The sequence below is a fragment of the Drosophila erecta genome, unplaced genomic scaffold (assembly GCF_003286155.1).
Source record: "Drosophila erecta strain 14021-0224.00,06,07 unplaced genomic scaffold, DereRS2 tig00000021-arrow-pilon, whole genome shotgun sequence".
In the NCBI taxonomy this organism is placed as follows: Eukaryota; Metazoa; Arthropoda; class Insecta; order Diptera; family Drosophilidae; genus Drosophila; species Drosophila erecta.
In genome coordinates this window covers 10,290,781-10,305,743 of record NW_020825198.1, presented here as the reverse complement: position 1 = coordinate 10,305,743, position 14,963 = coordinate 10,290,781, and the positions used below count along the sequence as shown (strand labels likewise).

Below are 14,963 nucleotides of genomic sequence, written 5' to 3'. Positions count from 1 at the left end.
TTATCTTTGTATAACACTATTATTGACAAATTAATTGGCGTGCAATGGTTTTCCTTCTTTATTATTAGTCATAATGCTTGATAGCTGCCGTTTTTTAAAGTATTATCTTAACACTACCGTTTGAGAAGCCAATGATATATTTCCCATCTTATTTTGTGTAAGTGCATTACTCCAATCAGTTTAATTGATGTTATATATAAGAAAGCGTGGTAACGTATGGTAAGCCGATTAAACTGATTAAAACGAGCAAAAGCCGTGGGAGGCACCTTTTAGTGGTCAATAAAACCCACGAACACGCTTTGATAAGACACCCTGCCATTATCGCTGACCATTTGCGGCTTATCAATAACGTAGTGATAAATATAATTTCGGTCCCATGGCAAAAAGGTAATTCTACCTTTTCAGTCACAGACCTTCAGCCAGTTCCAAATTGCCCATTTACCGGGACGGTCGAACCTCGAACTAGAAATGGGAATCGACAATTTTTCACAACGCGAACCGCCGCCGATGGGCTTTGCATCTGCGCCACCACAGCAGGGATATCCACGGCAAGGATATCCACAGCAAGGATATCCACCGCAGGGATATCCACCGCAGGGATATCCACCGCAGGGATATCAACATACGGAATTTCGCCAGACAGGATTTCCACAACCAGGATACCCCCAATCAGGATATCCTCAGCCAGGACATTCCTGGAACCCCCCACCACCACAGTCTGGATTTTCGGAGTACCCACCACCACCCCAACAAGGACATCCACCACAGTACTACGGTGCACCACCGCGCTACGGATCGCCACATCCACCTAATCTACCTCCTAATCTGCCCCAGCAAACCACCACGGCAAATAACAGTTGGTACAGTCGCAATCAGAAGAACAAGCCACAATCAAATGCTGTTGGCGCAGGTGAGTCACAGTTAAAGGAGTCATAAGTCAGGGAATAATTTTTTATACAATTAATATTGCATTTTAAGCACAATATTAAGTTTACAATACTTATCCAAGCACTGTTTAATCGCCAGCGGGTCTCATTTTTGTCTCTGGCGGCATGAACATTGCGTGGAGCATTGGATTCCGTGGACTGCTCTACTACAAAACCACCGAGCATAATTTTGCAGCCTGGTTCATTGGTGGCATTATAGGAGCTGTGCTCAGCTGGTTTCTCCTTAACAAGGTGGCCAAGAAGTACGTCCTGGTAAGTAGCACAGTAAAATGTAAGCCACTTCAACTATTACCTACTACTAGACCTTTTCAAACAGATCTTCAGCTCGTTTCTGGTGATGATTGGCGGAATACTGACTGCCAGTACGAAGCATAATGGCGATGCCATGTTGGCGGCTTCCTATCTGGACGGAATCGCCAATGGACTGGTGTTTGCTCCATTCATGGCCTTGGCCGGAGAGGTCTCAGTGTCCTATATGAGAGGACTGGTCTCAGCCAGCATCGAGCAGATGTGCTTTGGACTGGGAATCTTCCTGCAGATCATCTACACCTCCACGTGGAACTCAACGGGCTACCAGTCGTACAACTCCTTCTCGGCGGAGAACATGAAGGGAGTGCTGAGCATTATATATGGATTTTTAGCGCTCATTATTGGCTCACTGCTGTGCATTGAATCGCCGGTTATAATGCTGGCCAAGAACAATGACGAACAGGGAGCTATTGACGCACTGAGACGACTCCAGAGGCCGTATACCCTGACCAACGAAACCTTCGAGCAGCTGGCGGAGCACAAGAAGTATGTGGCCCAGAACAAGGAACTTTCGATGGGCCAGAGCATCGGACAGGCCTTGCCCACCTTCATCCGACTCGTTTTCCTGCGGGGCTTGAGCGCCATGAGCATTTCCAAATTTGTCGAGATCGGCTTTAGGTATTCGCTTAGCAATCCGTATGTATATGGCTCGCCTTTGATGGGTTGGTTAATTGGATTCGGCATTTGCCGCTGGATGGGCAACTTTATAGCCACGTTCTGCATGGAGAGCTGTGGTCGCAAGAAGCCCACTCTTCTGGGACTCATCGTTTGCAGTGTCATGTCCTTTGTGGTGGCAGGCCAGTTCAACAACTTCACCTATAATACCGGCAACACCATAATGTTGTTGGTCTTTGAACTGTTTGCCGGCATCGCCTTTACAGCCACATCGCCATACCTTTCGGAGGCCTTTCCGCTGGAGGTAAAGCAGCACTTCATATCCTTCACCTTCATTGCCGAGATGCTGGTCTTCATAGTGTTGGTCTTGATCAGATGGAGCTTTACTAACGGGGCCAACTACTTCTATGTCATGGGAGCACTCTATCTGTTTGGCTTCTTCTTTGGCATCGTTTGCCTGCCGGAAACCAGAAGGACCACTTTGAGGGAGGCCCAGGATAGGTTCAGCAAATTCATCAGCTTGGGTTTCTAGCTGGCAGAATTCTTATGTTAACGCTTCAGTCATGCCAAAGATAATAAATATTTATCGCTAAGCAAGCACTCCGCGCGTTGTATTTCCCAATCGAATTTTACTTCAGCTATTGATAACATTTACGAACTGTCAACAAACAATTGTCACTAAAGTGTTGGACAATGGAAATCTGAATCGTATCTTTCTCGTACACTACGATAAGAGATTGAGAGTTGGAAGGCGAGAAACTAAGGGTAATGGTTTTACCTGCCAATTTGGACAAACAAACAAATCCCAGAGAACACATAGTTTCTCAGGTATATATGCTAACGAGTGTTGATAGGGAAAAATGAACTCTGAGAGATAGCGAAACCCGAAATATCCGAGCACGCACTTATCAATCAATACCCGATAAGATTATTTTTACCGCCATTGGGTAAACCAAATAACTCACCTACAAGAACGACAAAACGCGGACCAGTAGTCTACGCCGCGAGTTCGACCACAAAAGGTCCAATGCAGACCGATCGGCCATCTCCAGACGATGGATTCCATGTCGTACCCATCCATGGTGATGCGGAGCAGCGCATCCACAGCAACTCCGACCGCCAGCGGGAGCTGATCCTCCAGAATTCTCAGAGTAGTCCTTGCTGCAATCTGGATCTCAGGAATCAGCCGCAGGCTAATGCAGTTGGAGCTGGTAAGAGATGTGCCAATTCCGGATCATTAGTAGTACTTCTAAGTAAAATGCAATCAGATGTGATGTGTTTAGATATTCAGATATTCAGATATATTTAGATATTTAGCTATGACGCGCAATAATACTCTTCTATGTTGATAAATTGTTATTTGGCGGTAATAAATCATGATTTATCTATGAGTTTCCCTATCTTCCTACGTGGGAGTTGAATACGCGTCACATCATTTTGGACAGGTGGAAGTCCAAGTCAGAAATGATTCATTTTCATGGGAAACTGATAGTATCACAGCGGAAACCTGTCTATAAATGCCATAAAAATTGGAGATGTTAATAGAAATGTGACTCATTTTATCATCAAACATCGCTAATTGAATTGTTATATTCAAAACAATACAAAATATTTAACTTTTCTGAAGAAAATACTTGTTCTCCATGACCCGAAATTTAATACGGCAGAAAACCTAATCTTAACTGATAAGATAACGCTATTTGAGTTCTGCACTCTATATGTGTTCAATATGTTAATAACTCGTTTTGTTTACAGCTGCCCTTATATTTCTAACCGGTGGAATTCACATTGCATGGAGCATTGGTTTTGACAGCTCACCTGGCGAACTGGAAGTTACTAACCATATTCGCATTTGCTGGTTTATAGCTGCCATTATTGGGGCCCTGCTCGGTGGATTCTTTAGCAGATGGTTTCCCTACAAAACATTAATAGTAAGATGGAGAAATAGCTTGAATTTTTCGTAATTTAAAAAGCCCTGTACCCATATTTAAATTGACGTTTGTCCCTCCAGGAATTCTGTTCGCTGCTCACTCTCACCGGTGGAATAGTGATGGCGGTGAACAGTATGGATCCAGACGCCCTGCTGGCAGGGAGATATATGAATGGATTGGCCAACGGACTGGCCATCGCACCCACTTTGGCCATGGCAGGGGAACTGTCGGTATTCTACAAGAGGGGCACCACCACATCCGCGGCGGAGCAGTGGCCCACAACGATTGGCATCTTTGTGCAGATCATGTGCAGCAAGAGTTGGGATGTCCAGAGTGAGTTTACGGAGGAGCAGTTCCAGGGACTGCTCAGTGGAGTCCTGGGCGCCATAGCCCTGCTCCTCGCCTTCCTGCTCTCCATCGAATCCCCCGTGGACATGCTGGAGCAGGGCAATGAACAGGGAGCTATCTTAGCTGTGAGCAGGCTGCAAAAACCGCGAGCTGTGAGTGCTGATACCTACGACCAGGTGAGGGATCATCGCACCTATGTGGATCACCACAGATCAATGGGCTGGCGCCACGCCCTACCCGCCCTCGTTCGCATGTCCGTCCTGAGGGCTTTCTATGCACTCAGCCTGAGTATGATTGTGACCTTTACATTGGCCTGGACGAGCACGGAGGTGTACGGCGATAGTGCTGGCCCCTACGTGCTCTTTGGCTTCCTGCGCCTGATGGGCAGCTTCACGACCTCCTTCGCGCTGGATTCCTTGGGCAGGAAGATACCCCTGCTGCTGGGACTGGTCATTTCGGGTGGCCTGGCCTGTGGACTGGCCAGCAGGTTCGCGGGAAGCCGTCTACTCACTTTCTGGGACAATCGGATGGCCCTGTGGCTGCTGCTCATCTACCAATTGTTCGCCGGCATAGCCTTTGCGCCCAGTTCATCCTTTCTATCGGAGGCCTTTCCACGACGCGTCAAAAGGCCTTGCATTGCAATCGCCTACACGCTGGAGATGATTGTCCAGTTGGGCATCTGCCAAGTGGATCTCAGCGCGATTGGCAGTGATGGCAGCTATGTGGCTGTCTACTTCTTCAGCCTGGGAGGCCTACTCTTGGCGGGCTTTCTATTCAGCGTTTGGTTCATGCCCGAAACGAAGGACACCACTCTCCTGCAGGCGCAGTTTAAGTTCCAGGAATTCGTAATCCCGCCAGCCTGAAAGTATGCCTACTCGAGTGTAACCAGTAAATAGGACCCCATATAAGACTTGCCGTAGATAGCACTAGCAAAATAAATCTGAAAACTTTAGAAGCCGAGAAGTGTGGCCTTGTCTTATCGCCGCTAAAGTGACTGGCCAGATTTGTTTAGCTTTTTGCTGCACTCTTTTGTGCCGATCATCATGAAGCTAATAGTTATTACTTGTGGGGAACACCGTCGTATAAACTTCTCAGATTAGACTGGCAATTAAGGCGGTTCCCATAGCTCTTTGATAAGACTCGGGCCCATAAAAGTTTGTTTGGTTCTACTAAACCTTATTTAGAATTAGAATTTAGAACAAGTTTCAGATTAAGGGATATGTAAGTAGAACTAACCGGAAAATGTGAATCCATAAACTTAAATTATTAAATATTATAATTAAGTGCAGTTTATATACGATATTACTTATCCCACAGACGATAATTCGTTAATTTTATAATAAAGAAGTATTATAAATTGTATAACTTGCATAAATTTGTTTAGAATTTGCTAAGAACTAGTTACTTTGTGAACCCATTGGCCATCTCCAGCAAATCAACTTTCGCTCGTTGCGTCAATAGTGTCTATAGGTGCCTGATACACACACAAGTGATTTCATGCCTTCATACAAATTCAAATTTAATTAATTTATTTATATCCAGTAATCAGCGCGATAGGTGGGTTGGCAAAAAGTGCGGTCCCCGTTATCTTATCGAAAGTGCTGGCCAAAACGGGCTGCTCGCTCAAAAACCGCTCGATGCTCCTCCATTTATCAAGCGGCGTCTGAACAGTCGGTTAACTGATTCGTCGCGCTCGCGAGTTGGCGGTCCGACAGGTGTGAAATTTGGTATATAGCCAAATATCGGTGACACAAAGTGCTGAAATGATGACAAGCTCAAGAAGACAAACAACCCAGCAGCGGTTCCAGTGAAAAAGTCTCGAGTAAACAATCAACAAGTCAACTGGACAGCTAATTAAAAAACGGAAACGTCGCCACAAATTGTCAAGCTTCTTAGCTGTTTTTTGGCGTTACGCGGTGTTATTGTGATCAAGGCCAAAATGCCGATGCTGCCTACAATTGAGGAAGAGGCCAAGTTGTCCTGGGCACGCCTAATGTGGAAATATCGCCTTCAGTTCCAGTCCATGGCCTCGGGTAAGACGGCCTCGGCAAAGAAACCTAAGGTATCCAGCCTTTTACCCCATTTCTCAACCACCAACAGCTTCGATTGTCTTCGTGGGCTGTGGAATGCGTCTGGCCTGGTCAATTTTCGATACCCCTGCTGGCAAGTTCCTAAGCACCCACAATACCCACAATCTGATGATGAGCTGGTTCATTGGAGCTGCTGCGGGCGCCCTTTTGGCAGCCCTATTTGTTCAGCGTGTCACCAAAAATGTGGCATATGTAAGTAGCCTACAACTCGCCATAAATCACAACCCACTGTGCGCTGCCAAGCCAAAACTCCAGCTAGATTCCATGCCGCCCATAATTGATTCTGCAGCCATTAGCGCACTTAACCATTCGCGGCTTATCAATCCAATCAACTGATAACGTGATCGCTTTCAACCTGCATTGGCCATTAAGTGGCCATAGTCACTGGGCGGTGGGCGGTGGGCGGTGAGCGAGGGCTGATCGATCGGTTGTTCGCACTTCCCAAGTGGAAAATCAGGTTACACACCAAAGTAATTATTCGCAATGACTGTCCACGAAAAAATATACGAATGTATATGAATATTTGAATATGCAGTATCATACTTAACATCGATCTCATTTCGCAGACCTCCAGTGGCTTCCTGATGATAATAGCTGGCATCATGAATGTGGTTCTTCCCCAGCACTTCCTGGCCGCCTGCTACAGCAGCGTCAGTGTGGGTGCAGCCTACGGGCTAACCCAGATCCAGGCACTGGTCACCGGATCCGAGGTGGCCCACAAATCGATTCGAGGAATGCTCCTCAGCTGCGAGAAGGTATTCCTGTGGCTGGGGGTGTGCGTCCAGGTGCTCTACACTAGCGTGTGGCACCATTTGAGGCCACTGGATACGCAGGGATACGAGATGCACATTGATCAGTTGCACGGAATCGCGTTGGCTGGCCTGGGACTGGGCGCTGTCATCCTGGCACTGGCTCATCGCCTGGAGTCACCAATACTTCTGCTGCAGCAGGAACGGGATATGGCTGTGGGTGAGACCCTGAAGGCGCTGCATGGACAATCCACCACCGAGTTGGTGAGATTGCGGGAGGACTGCAGACAGCTTCACAGCGCTCGAGATTGGGAGCGCTTTGTGGAGGAGCCGGATGAATCGGAGGCAGACTGGCGAGTTTGGGCCCGACGTGTCCTGCCCTTTTGCAAGGTCCTGCTACTGAGATGCTTCGCTACCCTGGCCGTGTCCTTGAGCTACAATCGAGCATTCGTGGTGGTCAGCTGGCATGGCCTGGAATGCGATATGAACTGCATGTACTGGCTGGCATTCGCCGGCCTTATAGGCAGTGCCCTGGGAGCCTTCGTAGTGGATTGGCAGGGTCGCCGGAAACTCTGCTCCTTATCGCTTTTCCTGGCGGGCGTTGTCATCGTAATGGTGGGTGGAGTGTTCGATCACCTGGAGTCTGTGAAGAGATCCTTCTATGACATCAATTTACTGGTCATTGCGCTTTTGATGCTGCTGTTCGAGGTGATAGTAGCCGGGGGCGTGGCTGTGCCCGCCCTAATCTACACAGCCGAGGCCTTCAGCATCGCCCACAAGGCAAGATGCTTAGCTGGGATCCTAGTCCTGGAGCAATTGCTGCAATTGGGTCTACTTTTGGCCACCTTCGAGCACTACATCACCGTCTCTGTGTTCTTTTTCACAATCGGTGTCTCTAGTTTTTTTGTCGGCTTGACCGTATTTATGCTAATGCCAGAAACCAGGCAACTGACCCTCTACGAGTGCCTGCTGAAGTTCAAGAAAGTTCCCTGAGGCGCCGACGTATCTCTAAGTGCTAAGTATCTGTAATCTGTTATCTGTCATCTGTACCTATCTGTTATCTATTTTTAAATACTATATATTCTATTCATTCGAGTGATAGCTCGTGTGCATATCACTGTCTTCCATATACTTTCCCTTGACGTCCTGGTCACCTCATAAAATAAGTGAATACTTAGCAAACTGTGTTTGTATCTTGCGAACAAATATTATTGTATTAAAAACTTGGAATTTATATTAAACAAAGAGCCAGTTAATATTTGATAATTGTGAGTAGTCTTAGTAATATAAAATCCTATCAATAATTATTTACCCTAATATTTATTTGAGACGAATTTATGTATGTACGTTTGGAGAAGTTCTCGCGGCATATAAAATAAACTTTCATGGCGGGAAAATAAGTGTGTTCATGGAGTTTCTATTAATGTGTATTAATGTGTAATGCTTATGGTAAAGCAAGATTTTGTTAAAATCTTTAATCATATAAAAACCATATTACTAATATGTATTATGTTTAATAAACGAAATATTCAAATTTTCAACTAATTCTCTTATAATGTTACTGAAAACTTTACAGTCTTGAGTTAAATGTTAAAATATCAGCCAAGCCTCAATTTTTGACATATTGAAATGGACTTGGTGTGGTTCGTTGCCAAGCTAGAGCTTTCACCTTTTCCAAACTGTGCCCTCCAGCTTTTTGCCATAACCCGGGAAAAACTGTTACCACTATTGGCTTTCCAAAGCTTTTCCTGTAGGCCAGGCCAAGAATAAGCCCATGTAAACAAAGCGTTTTTACGATTATCCTCGCCGGCAAGTGAAAGCTCTGCGGCTCATTCATAAAGGTTACCACAACTTCGACTCATCCTTCCACGAGTCCTGGCACTTTTCTGAATTTAATGCTGATTTTGGAGCGGAAAGAGGGCGAAAGACTGCGGAAAGCGAAATCGAGTTGATTAATATGGCGTGTGATGAATATGCATCGGCCACCAAAAAGCCGAGAGGGAAATGCGAACCAGCTCCCCAGCTGGCCGTCTAATGATGTGGAAAATTCGCTTGGCTTCTTACTTTTTCGTCATTTTTTTGCAGATAGCAGATACTTTTACTACTTATCGATATGCAGTTTTGGCGTTGCATAGTCCGCTCAGCAGGACAATAGCACTTCGGGCAGCCAATGCCCAAAATGGCTGCTTGCCATTCCGTAGTATGTACTCCATATAATGTTTGGAGATGGTCTTGTTTGATCGTGTGGATGTGAGTGGATGTGGCCAGGATGCTGCGGTTGCTTTGTTACTCAATTGCATCTGGCCGCAATTAGCAATTCTGGCCAACACTTGCCGGTCATTCAATAACAACATGCGGTCAACAACCAAACTCGAGGCTTTGGCCCAATTGAAACCAGTTTAAAGTTATTTAATTTTTAATTGACTTAATTAGTGGCAGTACAATTTCTTTGTTTATGCAGCAGCAACAAGAAATTAGGGCAAATAGCACACAGGAATACAAAAATGGAATATTTTTACTAAAGACTGTTTAATTGTCTTATGCAATTCAAGTGTTTATTGCTGGAAAAATTCCTTTAAGGCCAACATTGAGACATTTTTGGCTCACTGAGGTGAAGAAAATGTTTGTATGAAAATATTGATCTTGTTAAGATTGCCAGATTCAAGGTACCCTTTTGCGGGTTTTAGCTCAAAACCATTTCAGGGGATTTGCTGGCTATTTGTTTTGTTCACTTAAGCACTTGCAGTACTGAAATACTCTTCTTATCCCTCGAAGTTCTCGAAAAAACACTATAGCACACTTTTCAGCGCAAGCAGAATAAACTATGGCAGCTGAAAAAAAATGTTCAAAGCTGAAAACTGCAAAGCAAACACAAAAAATTCGGGACAAATTGTAAGAAAAAGCTGCAAAGCAGGACAAACATGACTAAAATTTGCAGGAGTAGTAAAGCTCATATGAGCTGGGAGAATTGAAGGTCCCTTTGGAGCTGGCTTAATGCGTTGCTGTTGCCCTTGTTTCAATTAACTGAAATTGAAAACGACAATCGTAAACATTAACAGCAATGGGATTCGCCGCTGAGCAACAGGAACAACAATCGCAAATGCAAATCGCTTTGGTGCAGCAGAGAAAACCGAGTTGACGGCCAGAAGTCAAGGAGAAGCATTTTCCACATTTCCACGTATTCCACACGCAGGCGAAAAGAAAACAGGTTAAGAAAAAGGCAAATGCTTGCCGGCATCGTAAATGAAAAAAGCAAACAAACGTAAAATTTTATTTGTGCGCAATTTTCTATAAATTTTCATCGATTGCCATTGGGATATTGGCGACATTTGCGTTTGGCATTTTGCTGCGTCCTTCAAGAACGTATATACACAAAAATATATGTATGTATTCGTGTGATCCTGTGGCTCCTTCGGCTGCGGCTGCCATAACATCAGCTGCACTTGGAATTATGTTTTGCCAACGCAGCCGTCTCACACGGAATTGAAAAAGTCCATATACTACACGTAATACAAGTTTCCAATCAACACCGAATGAAGTTTCCATAATGGCAAATAAATAATGTTCTCCGCCCTTCGCAGGAAAAAGGAAAAGTAAACGGAAGCGGATGCGGAAACGGAAACCCGGAAAGGAGCCATTGCTGGCATCAAATTAATGTCTCAGCACGCCGCAAAAATGGCCGACGTGGCGAAATTTATGACACCGAAAGACAACTCTAAAGTGGCCAAGTATACCAGTATCCCAGCATCCAAGTGGCCAAGTGGTCGGGAGACCCATTCCGCTGCGGTGTGACAATAAAACGGAGTCAAATGGCCATAAAAACGAGGGCTGCCACTGACGGACCCAAATCCAAATCCAAAAACCAAACCACATCGAAACGGGCCATACAGAGCGAAATAATAAATAAGACCGTAAATTCCGCCAAGGACGAGAGCAAAAGGGTTTTTCAATCATAAACAGACAAAGTGCGAGCCATTAAATAAGCCAACATCTCCAATCAATTGGCCGCTGGCAAAGTGCGAAAACTTTGAACTGCAGTTCGGAAATCAAGAGATCAGGATGTTGGAGATTTTCGAGGACTTGTACAAATTAATAGGAAATTAAAACGAGCAACTGACACGCGTCTTACATGTCTGGGCTGGCAAAAAGCAAATTGACACGTTTTCATTTCATTTGCTGCAGGATTGGAGATGCCGAAAATAAACGCCGCCCTGGTAAAGTTTTCCCTAACAAGCCTATAAAGTTTCTTCGCCATTTCGGCAAAGTTACATTCTCCCCCCTCTTACACTCAGTTCTTAAATTTCCCAGCCCCCTGGCTGGCAGCCCGGAAAAGCTGATCAAAAATTAAAGAATCCGAAGGGCAGTGCCTTGCAGATTGACTGCTGCGGCACAAAGCGCATTAAATTTAATTAGCTCACATAAATCCCGCTTCGGATTCGAACGAGGTTTTTGGCTTTGCCACTCTGCACAGGGCACTCTGGGAATCACTCGAGTTGACATTTTTAATGCAAACGGGGGGCGAAGTGGAAAATGTGCCCTCGTTCTGCCCCGTTCTGCCCCTTCTACATGCCATTTTCCTGGGCTTTCATGACTTATGCAAGTTTTGACGACAGGTGCACGCGTTTGCAACTCCTGCAGCTTGTGTATGTGTGCGCCTTCGTGTTAAATCAACTGTCGCTTCCTCTCGGCAAAGTTTGTCCTGCGAGGACAGGACATTCAGGAGCAGAGCCAGTGGAATTCAAGTTATGATAGTTGCATGCGTTTCAACAATTTACTTAACAGCTAACTCTGCTGAAAGTGCCACAGAAGAGAAAATAAATCGGGGGCGCGTGCGAAAGTGCGGCAAATGGAGCAAGAAGTTGGAATCCACTCTTCTGAAAAATAATTCGTACTACGTAATAGAGAAGTTATCATGGCACACATTATATTTAAATAATGTACTACTCCCTTGTTGTATCAAATTGGCGGTATCCACCATATTCTTTTAAGCCAATTGCGGAATGTTTCGCCACCGATGGCGGTTGGTTGGTTCTTTCTCGTTTGTTGGATAGTGTCATTTATGACATGCAATTAACGCTATTAAAAATCTGCGCGCGCTAATTAAGTGCGTCCTGTATTTATACAGTTTGCATGAGTGACTTGTGCATTATTGATGGCTGATTTTTCGCCATTTTTGTTTACCAGTTGTGCTCGCGGTCGAATGGATCGATTCAATCAGGAATCGCTCCGTTTGAGCCCCTTTGCAAGACTTCCTCCTTGAAAGGGTTCGCAGCGACGGGACACGAAACAATTCACTTCCGTTTTGTTCAGCAAAGTTCCGTTGCCAAGCCCTCTGCCACGCCCACAATGCCACCCGCCCGCGCAGCGAGTTGCGGAAGTCCCGATAATGTCTGCCACCCGGCCATTGACAACCGCTGAAAATGCAACCCGCCTCAAAACAGTTTGCTGTAAGAGTACACGGCAAGCTATTTTTCAGTTCGATTGGAAATCCTAAAATCTTTTAAAAAATCTCATAAATACTCAAATGCCATACTTATAAATTGAATACATTTTTCATTTTGATTCTGCTTTCTAAAATAGATACAAAGTATCCCTAATACTTTAGAGGTACAACTTAATCAATCACAAACCACAGACATTTTTCCCATTTTGGAAAGCGTAAAAGATTTTAGCTTGACTCAATATTATCCCAAAAATAGCTGAAATTAATTTCCCTGAAAATCTGCTGCAATGCGTATTTATTCAAACACTTGTTTATTTTCGCAGTGTAGCTGCAACAGCTCCGTGTCTTCTCACCGTTATTTGACTTAACTGACAGCGGAAACGGCGCTTCCAGTGGGGTTTTCCACCTGCTCGCTTTTCCTTTTCCCTTTCCCTTTCCCTCCTCGCCGAGCTCCGTGTATTTCTGTGCTGTTTACAAAATAAGCGAAAGCTGTGCCAATAAGCCTCAACGTCGCCTGCTCTTAATTTATTTGCAACAAAAGGGTGAAGAAAGTTCTACGCAAGTGCAACTTTTCTCTACGTGCTTTTATTTCTTTGCAACCCATACCCGCTCACTTCTTTTGCCCCATTTGTCTCGATTTTTCCCCTCTTCTTTTTTGGTTGCATCCACATCAGTTGGCTTGTTTTTCACACACACTCACATCTACATATATATGTTATATCCTGGCTTACAACGCGAATTTGGTGACCGCAAACACGAGAACAGGATGTGGGGTGAACCGATGTCAGGCGAGGATGTGCCGCGAGTTTTCGGCAGGATCTGGCAGATTTTTACGCGTTATAGCCGCAAAATGAAGGCATTTGCATATCAGCGGCACACTTGAAAAACATGAATGATTTTCGAATGGTCCCCACCTGTTGTGAATATCCGACTTGTTGGCAACCTTTCCGGGATATAGATTCCCGTAGGCAGTGTGCGCTCAAGCGTTTTGAAGAAGGAAATGTAATCAAATGAAATGTGTCACCAGCACTCGCACTCATACTTTCGATTTCAAGTGCAGACAAACGCTCAAGGAGACTGGCAAAAGACCTGGTCTAATTTTGCATAGAAATCACCAGCAACAAATAATCAAATGCAAATATGTATTCAGGAATCAATTTGAGTGCAATCACAGTGAAGTATTCCTGACTGAACAGAAAACCAACGGATGTGATTGCCCTGGGAAAGCTATACATACGGCTAGTGATATACAACACTATAAACTTGTTTCGCTTTTTAAACTTAGAGAGTTCTGAATTTTGTGTAGCTCTCCTAAAGAGTTTCCTAATACTTAATAACAAGAACACCATAATATATATATGCTAACCATATATATGGCTAACCAGATTGGCCAAGTAATCGATGTGGCCTAGTTGAGCTAAGAAATCTCCCCAAAAGCCAATCAATTTCGATCTCACAACATTTATCTGGCCGACTTGTCACTGACTTCTGCTGGCGCATCGGTTGCCCAGTGGGGCAGCCTGAAATTAGCACCTAAAATGTCCTTAAGTGAATTGAATGAAACTGATTTATGGTCGCACTCAATGCAAATGTGCGGACCCCGAAGGGCTATCTATTCGTCTCTGGGCCAGTATCTCCATCCGACCATCTATCTAGCCAGTTAGTTGTTTGTTTATGCAGCCTACAAATACACACATTCTGTAGTTACTATGGGCGGTGGTCAAGGGAGTCTGCTTAAACAGGCGTGTGAAATCCGACCATTAGCCATGCCATATATTCTCCGCCCAGCTATGATATAACTTCCATTCCCGCACATCTGGCCGGTGTGTGTGTGTGTGTGTGTGTGTTGCTGTGTGTGATAATTGGTGTAAATGCCACATGGCTGAATCGGGGCCAGCAACACCGACTTGGCATCGGCGTAGGAAGCGGTACAGGAATCGGAATCGGAATCGAAATCGCAGTCTGGTGTTTAATATGCAGCTGCATAACTTATGGCGCTGCCAGCCATTAATTTGACTTGGTCTTATGTGTGTGTGCAGGAATCGTTGCATAGCCACAGGCGCACGTGCGTGACCCACCTCGCCACATATACTCGTATGTATTTTATTTTAATTTGTTCAACAAACGAAAGTTGCCGCCTTCGTCTTCGACGTCATCACGATCGCTTCATTTGCTTCATTCAATCTGGCACACGTTCCACTGCTCCCAATATGTACGCATATATATTTATTCGAATATTCGAATATTTATATTGAGAATGGGACGCAAAATCACAATGGCCGTGTTGGCCTGGCCGAAACAATATGCAAACAATTTTTACCGTTACATGACTGAAATACACAAATTTCTTCGGTCCGAAAGAGGGACAAGCGAACAGACGCACTTATGGTCACGTGCGTTTATAAGTATGTCCGAAATGTGTTTCCAGCTGCACTTTCAAAAATAATTTGAAAAGTTCGGTACATTATTGCTGAACGAACAGGGAATTTAGATCCTAAAGGTTCATAATCTGTACAAATAGAAGGGGGTAT

At 44.8% G+C, this 14,963-nt stretch overlaps 3 protein-coding genes across 3 annotated transcripts; all 3 read left to right on the top strand.

The window, feature by feature from the left end:
* Positions 1 to 385: 385 nt before the first annotated feature.
* Positions 386 to 2,455, top strand: LOC6546126 (galactose-proton symporter). The gene is made up of 3 exons (XM_026976953.1): positions 386 to 910; positions 1,027 to 1,199; positions 1,264 to 2,455. The coding sequence occupies exons 1-3, from the start codon at positions 469 to 471 to the stop codon at positions 2,401 to 2,403; spliced, it is 1,755 nt and encodes a 584-aa protein (XP_026832754.1). The 5' UTR covers positions 386 to 468; the 3' UTR covers positions 2,404 to 2,455.
* A 374-nt stretch (positions 2,456 to 2,829) lies between these two features.
* Positions 2,830 to 5,144, top strand: LOC6546125 (low-affinity glucose transporter HXT4). Its single transcript, XM_001972223.3, has 3 exons — positions 2,830 to 3,082; positions 3,627 to 3,802; positions 3,883 to 5,144. Exons 1-3 carry the CDS (start codon positions 2,899 to 2,901, stop codon positions 5,011 to 5,013), a joined length of 1,491 nt encoding a protein of 496 aa, XP_001972259.1. The 5' UTR covers positions 2,830 to 2,898; the 3' UTR covers positions 5,014 to 5,144.
* A 658-nt stretch (positions 5,145 to 5,802) lies between these two features.
* Positions 5,803 to 8,385, top strand: LOC6546101. Its single transcript, XM_001972222.3, has 3 exons — positions 5,803 to 6,183; positions 6,251 to 6,432; positions 6,807 to 8,385. Exons 1-3 carry the CDS (start codon positions 6,090 to 6,092, stop codon positions 7,980 to 7,982), a joined length of 1,452 nt encoding a protein of 483 aa, XP_001972258.1. The 5' UTR covers positions 5,803 to 6,089; the 3' UTR covers positions 7,983 to 8,385.
* Positions 8,386 to 14,963: the final 6,578 nt, after the last annotated feature.

Excerpts from the sequence above, each read along its gene's own strand:
- LOC6546126 (XM_026976953.1), top strand. The coding sequence starts at position 469 with ATGGGAATCGACAATTTTTCACAACGCGAACCGCCGCCGATGGGCTTT. Across the intron at positions 911-1,026 it reads ATCAAATGCTGTTGGCGCAG|CGGGTCTCATTTTTGTCTCT; the intron begins GTGAGTCACAGT and ends TTTAATCGCCAG. Across the intron at positions 1,200-1,263 it reads TGGCCAAGAAGTACGTCCTG|ATCTTCAGCTCGTTTCTGGT; the intron begins GTAAGTAGCACA and ends CTTTTCAAACAG.
- LOC6546125 (XM_001972223.3), top strand. The coding sequence starts at position 2,899 with ATGCAGACCGATCGGCCATCTCCAGACGATGGATTCCATGTCGTACCC. Across the intron at positions 3,083-3,626 it reads GGCTAATGCAGTTGGAGCTG|CTGCCCTTATATTTCTAACC; the intron begins GTAAGAGATGTG and ends TTTTGTTTACAG. Across the intron at positions 3,803-3,882 it reads TTCCCTACAAAACATTAATA|GAATTCTGTTCGCTGCTCAC; the intron begins GTAAGATGGAGA and ends TTGTCCCTCCAG.
- LOC6546101 (XM_001972222.3), top strand. The coding sequence starts at position 6,090 with ATGCCGATGCTGCCTACAATTGAGGAAGAGGCCAAGTTGTCCTGGGCA. Across the intron at positions 6,184-6,250 it reads GTTCCAGTCCATGGCCTCGG|CTTCGATTGTCTTCGTGGGC; the intron begins GTAAGACGGCCT and ends AACCACCAACAG. Across the intron at positions 6,433-6,806 it reads TCACCAAAAATGTGGCATAT|ACCTCCAGTGGCTTCCTGAT; the intron begins GTAAGTAGCCTA and ends CTCATTTCGCAG.